General features: G+C 44.1%; 1 protein-coding gene across 1 annotated transcript in view; it reads right to left on the minus strand.

Moving 5' to 3' along the window:
- Positions 1-5,909: 5,909 nt before the first annotated feature.
- Positions 5,910-9,846, minus strand: part of RASAL2 (RAS protein activator like 2) — a 99,244-nt gene continuing 95,307 nt past the window's right edge. The window contains exon 18 of the mRNA XM_009708012.1: positions 5,910-6,074. Within this exon, the coding sequence (XP_009706314.1) occupies positions 5,910-6,074 (165 nt within the window). The remainder of the gene's footprint in view (positions 6,075-9,846) is intronic.

Below are 9,846 nucleotides of genomic sequence, written 5' to 3' on the forward strand. Positions count from 1 at the left end.
GCGTATAAATTTTACACTCCGTAAGTTCAATATGAAAGGTTTTCCCTACTCATTATATACAAGATTTCATACACACATGAAGAATAAATATAAATTGCTTAGAATCCAGCATTTTATGTGAACCCGTAAACAAACATTCCTCTGTAACGTCCATGCCCCAACCACTGCAGGTTTGGGCTGGTGCAGGAGAACCTGTGAACTAGGAATCGACACAACACAAAAACCGGGCTGCTCACATTCGGCACGAGAGGAACAAACACATTAATTAATACAAGGTAACTCTCTTTTCACCACTTAAGGTGTTATTATTAATTATTACCCAAAAAATCCCATGCCTGACAGAAGCAGAGCGCAATTCTCTGTGTCTCCACAGCCTGTCACTCTCTCACGCCGCAACGCGAGGTTTCTCCCCGCAAGCAGACAGCTTCAGAAACCAAGAGAGCTCTCATCACGGGGAGGCAGAGCTCCGGGACGTGGCCCTGGGACCCCCCAGCAAAGCACCCCGCACAAACAGGAGAAAGGAATTAATTCTCCTGCTCTGCTCCGCCACAGACCCTCCCGGTTTGCTCGGGGAGCTCCAGGTGTCAAAGGGGAGCTACTCCATCCCAAACATGAAGTTACACTGAGGTTCCCTCCACCCGCTGCAGTTACACAAAACATAAGTGCCACCTGAGAGCAGAAAGAGCAGAATTTTAAATCAGCATAGGTTTACTGAGTCCAAAGTGTTTAAAGTTAAAGTTTATTCGTATTCTTTGTAGGAATATCAATAAAAGACCTCAAATGTATCTATATCTGTACATATTACAAGAACCTTCAAAAATTATTCACAGAACAAAAATAAATCTTCTTTAGAACAAACCCAGGCAATGAAATGCAGAAATGGATCTCAGAGACTAAACAGTCCAGTGCTACTAGCATAAAAATACGGCTTGAAAAACAAGTTTATTACTTTTTAAGGTGTACTCTGTTGAAATAAAAAATAAATTATTTAGAGCTATCATTGTAAAACAGTTCTGTGTAGTAACACTCTTATTAAGGCCCTTGAGACAGAAAATCTATTTTTACAGGTAGGATTCCTGGCAGGCATGATCTGTAATGACATGCTCGCTCTTGTGGGAGTTAACTTACTGCGGAGAAGGAAATACCTAAAAGCATCAGCCTAAATTTAACCCTTTTTGCTCTGTCAGACTCAGCTGGGTACCTCTGGCTGACCACACCAGTTGCTGACGCAAACACATTTAATGGTTCAACCCAGACAGGAATTATTCTCCAGGAACAACACAGATGTTTTTGCAGAACACAAACAGAATTCATACATACACGGTGACCTTAGCAGGTAAGTATTGCTGACACGTTCTACGGGCACTGCTGTAAAACTGATGGACTTCAATCACTGAGTTTTCAGTTGAAGTTAAAAGCTGGTGAGTTTAAGCAAGCATTAAAACATGAAATTAATATATCATGTTAAAAAAAAAAAAAAAGCCTAAGCCAACCCAAAGCAATTGCAAGAACATAAAATGAAACCTATTTCTTGGACGACATGAGATGGATACAGAATTTATTAGCGGATATACCTCATATTCTCTAACTAGAAACTATACACATCCCTTTTCACGCTCCTCTGGATCCCCTGCCTGAATCACGCCACTGGAGAGGGATGCTGCAAAGTGTGTAGCTGTACGAACCTGTGCTTTTATACCTAGCTGCCCATTCCTAATACACCAGGGAAATAACAGTTGGTAATTCCTGGACCTGAAATCTGTCTATTTCCCTTAACAAAAAAAACCAAAACCCAAAAGGTCTGAATTCCTAGAGCTGCAAAGAGTGGGCATTTACAGGATGCTACTCCTAGGCCGTGTTCCCTCGCTGCTCCATCAGTGCCTATCCCACGTCATTCTGGTCACCCCTGGTCTTCACACCCTCTGCAGACACCACCGCTGACATGGCAAAAGGTCACGGCGCTGCAGAACGCTGCTCCATTTCCCTGCCCCATCGTCCTGGCTGTGCGCTTTTACTGAGAACTCGGAAGCCCGGCTGGCTTTCCAGTTTGGGAAGAATCATCCTAGAAGAGTACTGAGTCATGTGGCCAGCAAGGACTGAGGTGCCAGGACGGGGCAACTTTTCTCTTTCAGCCTTAGGAATACCCAACTATTACTCCTACAGGTTATTAAATCGTTCCTGCGCTACTTCGGCTGTTTCCAAATGAGAGCAGCAGTTCCTTGCAATGGCGTTAGACACAGCCTGATGCATTTGCTGAAAGTATGAGCCAAAACCTACAACATCTGTGATGCTCGTCATCAGACATCGTGCTATTTGCTTCTTCTCTCGCTGCTGCAGAAACCCACTGGCTCCTAGTCTTAAACCCAGTGCCATCAGGCCCAGTTAGGGCTCTCGCTCCAAAACAGACAGATCTTTCGGCTGCCACGTGGTTCGGTGCCACTTGCATTTTATCAGATTGGACAAAATAGAAGCTGGCATTTTCTCATATTGTCAGCTTGAGGCAGCTTAAAATTTCTCTAGAAAGCTGCTTGGTAACAAACTAGGAGAGACAGCTGCCTGCAGAACTTGGGAGGCAAAATAACGTTTTGTTCTGCAGCTAATCAATTTTAGTCTTGCAGCATTGCGAGTCTGCAACCTTCACCCCCTTTTTGGGTCAACAGGCAGCTTCTCCTTTGTAGCAGGAGTTAGAGGCGTACACTTTGTACTTTAGGGCAGAAACTGAAATAGTAGAGAAACAGCCAGCCTAGCAACAAGCCGTGAGGACGATATTGCTAGGTCAGATTCTTTTAGGACTGCAACTTTTTCCTACAAGCATTCTACAAGCTTAAGAAATAAATAGAAGAAGGTACGTTATTAGACTGCTACATTACTGAAGATCTCACTGAAACATATCAGTCTTGGGCCAGGTATTATTTCCCCTCTAAAAATCAGGGCTGAAATGTTGTCCCTATTGCATTTCTCTGCAGAAAGCAAAGCGGATGCCTCGGAGTCTTCAGCATCAAACACTACAGCTCAGCCAGATTACCAGAAAGCTGGGCAGCTTCAGTGAAATGTGTTTCCCAAATTAATGCTAGACTAATGCTACCAGAATGACATACCTGCTCCTGCCTCGTTCTAGACAATGTACTCCCACGGCCACTTGCTCTCCCATCTCGGTCACAGGACACGCGTGCATACGATTTGCACTGCGTAATAAGTGAGCAACGCACACGCCCATCTGACAAGGCTACTTTTGGGAACAAATTTCCCCAGACGTAGCTGTGTAATTACAGTACATTGCAAAGGGGAGATGCAGATCACACAAAAATACTCAACAAAAAGGGGTTTGCAAAGGTTTCTTGTAAGAGAGCGCTACTCCCAAGACAGATTAATACAAACTTGATAGACTGCCTACAGCTGTGATGCAGGAAGGAAGAAGAAGGAACTTAAAGGCACAGTTTGAGGAAGAAAGTATCAGGGGTCAGCAATGACCCAGAGCTGGAAGACGGTTTGGAAAGTATGGAAAAGAAGTCACTACTGAGCAAATGCAGAGCACAACCCCAGGGGTGTCAGACAGTGCTGACTTGACTGTGGTACCCCAAGAACAAGACAGGGATGCTCCTTGGCCGGTACTACCAAGTCACATTCGAGTGGCCACAGAAGCTTTGATCTGAAAGAACTAAGCATTAAATATAACTCCCAACTCGCTGCAGATAAGTCTTCTCTAGATGTAAACTAACAGCCAAAGCCTTGCTAGGAGAGATTCATACACATTTCTCTTACTCATCCTACAGCGCAGGAAATGTGATCTCTGTATTTATGCATAGTTAGTGACGTAACACACTTGTGTGATGAGGTTTAACTGAAGTATCATGACAGAACAATCAAGCAGAACAGTTAACATACTGCGCTCTGTCACAAGCTGTGTTTGCCCACAGAGGTGTGGTTAATTCATTTCCAAAGAGCAAACAAACTTGACAAGAGACACTGAATTTGGGTCCTCAGTATTGCCAGTCCTTCATGGTCAAGGCAACGTGGGTCACTTTCATGAGGTCAAGAAATTGGCTTAGAAACACCTACATTTTTAATGTAGTACAATTTTAGACATTCAGAAATTAAGGCCAGAAAAGATAATCGGCTCATCAAGCTCTGACCTTCTCCATATCACGGGCTGTACAGTTCCAGCCAGGTACCCCCACAGCCACCTCATTAACTCATTTGTAGTTGCAGCCCGAACTGTTTGCTAAAGACATCCCACACCGAGGCAGCACCCTCTCCAGGTTTTGTCTTGTTTTGAGGTCAACTTGTCCAATTTCTAATTTCCCTAACATGTTTGAATGGTGAATCACACTCACTGTTATTAGTATATTTCTGTAAGTCAAAATTTCAATTGTTGTTGCAATAATTTTATTTACTTTGAGAGTTTGGGGGCTAGAAATGTACACCAAAAAGTGAAGGTGAAGATTCACACACTACTACTTGACTCTAGAATCTGGGGCTTTTAAAAAAAACCAAACCAACAAACTCTCAGACTGAATATTGTGGCATTTGATGAAATCATGAGAACTGACAATACCGTGGCCATTTATTGTTAATCTTTTACAGTTTGTGAATGTCATTATCTTCCACGAGAAGGTCACTTTATAATTATATACGCATTCATATACAGCCTGTAAATGTGCTTCTATGAAATGCAACTGAAAGTAACTGGAGATGAAAGCTTAGTCAAAATTCCTTAAGAAAAAACTGGTGTGCATGGAACTTCAAAAAAAACCCCAAAACTCTTTAAAGTACCCAGAGAAAGGAAAATTTTAGTGGAAATGGAAGATTTTTTAACACAAACGTGCAGAAAGCATCTTTTGTTGGAACTAGACCGGCTAAGCTTGTGGCTGAAATACTGAATTTGAATGAGAGTTAAAATACAGAAACCCCCTAGGAAAAAGGGAATTTTGCATACAGAAGTCTACTTTGCTGGGCCTGGACACCCTTCGGTTTAGCCCTTTCCTCCGAGCATTAACCTGACTGGTCCTGAGGGAGTGCGGAGCATGAATTCAGGGCGCCGCTGCACGGTGCATAAAGTGGGGATTGGATAGAAAGTTTTTTTTTTTAAAAAAAAAAGTATTTACAGGTCTGTAAATTCTCAAAACAGAAAATAAAAAACTGCATTAGAACTGGGGTAAAAAAGAAAGAATCCTACCTTGAAAAACTGCAGATTCCCTCTGTCTGTTTGATGGGAAGCCTGACTGTGTGCAAATACAAGGAAACGTGCTCGCTGCTCCAAGTTTTGACCTTGTTCGAAAAGACTGACAATTTTTTGCCAGAGTCCTACTGAAAGCAGGTACAGGATCCAGCAAGAGCCAATTTTCTTGCTAAAATGTTTGCTATCGAGTTTGCATTCAGTTAAAGAACAGCTAGAGAAGAGAGGAATAAAACCAGCCGATGAGTTTTCTTACAGAATTCATTTCACTACTATTTCACTCCACTCGTATCAGTCAGCCTGGTATATACAGCTGCTGTCTAGTGTAACCCACTGCTCATCTCTCGCTCTCACCCACAACACACATGCACTCACGCTCCCCTCTTCCTCCTCCAAAGACTGCAGTGCTTTCAACAAGAGAAAAAAAACCCAACAATAATAAAAATAGCAATAATTAAAAAAATCTACAGTATTCACTTCCTTTTGGTATATTACATCGGCATTTTCTGTACATGACCCAAGAGCTCCCTCTATTTACACAGTGATACGGAAGGACTTGTTCTCGGGAGCCCGGTTCTCCTGGCCTTGAGTGGGGAATTAAAGCCCACCTTTCAGAGTTCTTTTGTTTGTTTGTTTTTTGTTTTTTTCCTCCATTTTATTAGCAGCATTATGTAAACCTGTAAGGGGAAAAAAAAACCTTCTCCTGGGGAGATGGCCAGCAGCATCTGCCCCGTCAGCAGCTGCTGTTTTTGAATTCACCATTCTCCGTGATGGAAAGCTTGGTGGGGTTGGTGGGGGAGATGCCATTGCGGACTTGCATGCTGTAGCGTTCCTTCACTTGCGTCAGGGCACTCATCAGCCGCGTGTTGGCAGAGTCCAGGGACACGATCCGCTTCTCCTGCAACAAACACCCCACAAAAGTCAGAGCTCCTTCACAAATGAAATGCCTTTGCCCCACAAGCCTGCTTTATGGGGAACTTCCAGAACCTGGGGCTGTGACAGCATCTTCAGATGATTTCTAGGCAGAGGCAGCTTGGCTAACATTCTCTGGTAAGATGGGATGCCTGCCTCTTTCTGTTTTCTTGGGGTAACATGGTCCCCTGCCTTTTCACAAGCTGGCCTGGCCCTTCTGGCCTTTTTGCGTGATGGCAGGTGACAGTGAGTCAAAGTTACGTTGGCGAATTGATCCAGTCACAGGGGCTTTATCCAGGCAGCCTCCAACCGAGGCAGCTGGAAATGCAGTATTTTGCCATGGGAGGGAGGGTGGAAGGGTGTTGGTGTTAATAACAACAATAGCCAATTAATTTTTTTTTTTTAAAAATATGTTAGAAAAACAGAAACAGGCAGTAGAAAATAAAAGTGGTGGAGGTTTCATCTGGCAGAGAAAAGTGCAAGTGGTATCTAATGGCCATCGTCTCTGTATTTTGGATGGAGTGTGCTCAGAATAAACTCATGGTATGCTTGAAATAAATAAATTAAAAAAAAAAAAAAAAGCAGATAATGGCAGCCTGCAGTCACCAGCAGGAGTGAGGGTGCAATAGCAACATAGAGAAGGAGCAGCCAAAAGCTAAAAACTAAGGGGTTATTTGAGGTGAAGGGGAAGAGGGCAGTGTGTGTGGGGGGGGAGATGCCATCGACAGAACACAAAGAACAAACACTGAACACACTGCTCCTAGACCCATTCCAGCTCAGAGGGGCTCCCAGGCTCTGCCAAATCCAGGGTTCCCACATCCCCATTTTGATTCTTCTTGCACAGACAGTGCTAGCCTCCACTTTTAGGAGAAAGCTAAAGGATGTGTACTAAATTTATGGAAAAAAAAAATAAAAACCCCATCCACAAAACCCAGCCTACTAACAGCTAGATTATCTGCAGTGGGATAAGGCACTGGAGGGTCAAGCCAAAGAGTTGGTGGCACAATGAGGAATGACAATTTTCACCTTCCCTCAAAAAAAAGAAATAAAAAATGATGCAGCCACATAAAGCAGCAACAGAGACGGCAAAAGGTAAATATGCTCTCCATGCTACCAACTGATTGGCTTTTTTTTTCTGTGAAAAGGAAAAAAATGTCTCATTTACTTGACTGAAAAAAGCTGCATGCAGGAACTCTTCCTAGTCCAGCCCGTTGAGCAACAAAACGGAAGGAAAACTGATGCACAGAAGGCACAAACATTAAGGGATAGTTCAGACGTACTGCTCAGCAGACCTAAGTGCTACGACAGCCCCTTGAGATTTTGATCCCAGCACATCAGCTGGTTAGTACATCAGTAATCAAGTCATGTTTGCTTTTCGCAGTGGGCTTCCCCACAGGGGTAAGTGTTAGGGTGCAAAAACAAAGCCGAATTTAAGTACTGCTTGTATTACAGCACTGAAGAGACCAAGCTCTGTACGGCAGAGCAAATGGAGGAGGAGGCACGAGAAATCACACAAACGGCAAGGCAGGCTGTAGCCTGCCCTAGCACTTGCCCTGATCCAGTCAACGTAAGCGAGGCGAACAGACAATGGAGGCGTTCAAGGCCTTAGCCTTGCCTCCCATGCTGAAATAAATCCTGCAAGAAACAACTGCTTTAGCAGAAATGTGTTCTTCAGCAACTTAAAGCCCCTCCTCCTTGGACTACATTTCATCCGGAATATATATAATTTAAAATTAAAATTTCTTTCCAGAGAATATAGCTTTCCAAAGGGTTAAAAAATGAAAGGCTGGTTATCTTCTGGCACTGATGAGTGCTCACTACGCCAGTTTGCAAAACAGCTGGAAATCTACACTTGGAAAAATCAATCTTAAAAGCATGAGCTTCTCACTGAGGGGCAAATAACAAGCTAACAAACAGGTCTGTAACACATGTGATGGGGCAGAGGGAGTGGGAGGAGCTGGAATGGGTAGGAGGTCAGTGCACTGGGCCGGGACCGGGTACTGCTCAGCTAGAGAACTGATTGGGTTTACTTGCCTGTTTGAATTATCTCATCCCCATTTATGACCTGTAATTTAACACAGCGGAGATGTCACTTGCAATAGCAACTGGGCTAGTACTCTTTGCAGCTCCGCTGATCCAAGGAGAGAGCCGAGGCAGACCTGCTCGGTCAGGGAGGACCGGAGCCAACCCCTGGAACCACAGCGCGCACCAGGCGCTGCCCTGAGCCGGTGCCCACAGCACGGACACCAAGAACAAGGCTGTCCTTGCGCATCCGTGCGGTATTGGGTGCTGCACCTGACCGCAAGACAAAAGAGCAAATCCTGAAAAGCCCCTTGTGCCGACGTAACTAAGGACAAGAAGCCCGGGTTACTGCTGTTTCCTAGCAGCCATTTCACTCTTCAAAGAGGTGTGGTAAGAAGCCAGGTTCTAACTCCACTCCATAAATCTCACATAAAAAAGACCTTTTCTTTTCTGGCCACTGCTATATCCCTTTACCAAATCAATCACAGACTAAGAAAAATCGTCCCAGCGCAACTTAGAGGGATGGCTACAGAACCCAGCAAACACTTGGGCTCCTCTGGTGTGTCTGTTCCGAATCTTTCATCAGTCTCCTCTTCTGCTCGGGTAGCCATGAAAGGGCAATGACAACCAAGCTTCCCCCATGAACTGGCTGACAGTGAAGGAATCAAGGTTTGCTGATGACCTTGTCTGCCCAAGTAGCTAACGGCACTTCGGAAGGAAAAAAAAAAAGGGTCAGATTAAAAGAGGAATCCATCATTAATGCTACTGTTCTGCTAGTGTTTTTTCAACAATTTCCACTGCAGGTGATAAATGATGCATCATTTGATCAAGTGTGACCAAGGACCACACCTTTCCAGCCCTGAGGATTTAAAGCTTTCAGGAGTCAGCAGCAGTCCCCTCTGCCAGCTGGTGACATTCAGGGATCAGACTGAGCCTCTCTCTGCCTTGCCAGTCCATAACCTCACACCAAGGCTGAGCACCCACTGGTATAGACAGGGAACAGAGGGAAGGGCAAGTTTCTTATTCAGTCACAATCTCTCGCATCCTCCCCTCTAAAAAAATCACTCGTTACCAGTTTCCTCAGTGCCCCTTTCACCTTCTTGAGGCAGATGAAAAAGGCATCACCTTCTTCAAAAACCAGGCTGCTGTTTGGATGAGCTGCCATTCCATCGGTGTGTAACTGACGGAAGATGCCCTGACCTTGCCTATCCCCCAAAAATGGCCCAGCACGTTCAAATTCTACTCCAGCTTCCACTTGCCATACTCCTTGCTCAGATTAGAGGCTGCTATACTGTTCCCCCACCACCAATAAAAAAAAAAAAAAAATACAGTGACTGACTACATTCCCGTTCCTTCTCCAGCACTGCACTCTCCCACTTTGCATTTTGAGTGCAAGTCCTCACAGAAAGGATTTAATCTTGAGCTGCATCTAGAATGGGTGACTACACTGCTGTCTCCATGTACAGCATCTTGCACAATAGCTAGGAACTATATATAGCGTAATTCCAGTAGGATTTTCTTTTTATTCTTCAAGGCTAGGTAATAGAAGTGCCACGTTATTGTACACAAGCGATTTATTCAGATTAGATGGCACAGATTCAAAAATCCAGCTTTCCTGAACAGTCTTTCTGAAGAACTGTGGGAAAAGGGGCAGGAAAACCAGAACTTTTCAAATTAGCAAAAAGAAATCTGCTATAAATAAGCTCATAGTGTTACCAGACTTTTAAAAACACAGC

This window comes from Cariama cristata, unplaced genomic scaffold, assembly GCF_000690535.1.
Source record: "Cariama cristata isolate BGI_N322 unplaced genomic scaffold, ASM69053v1 scaffold20289, whole genome shotgun sequence".
NCBI classification, from domain to species: Eukaryota; Metazoa; Chordata; class Aves; order Cariamiformes; family Cariamidae; genus Cariama; species Cariama cristata.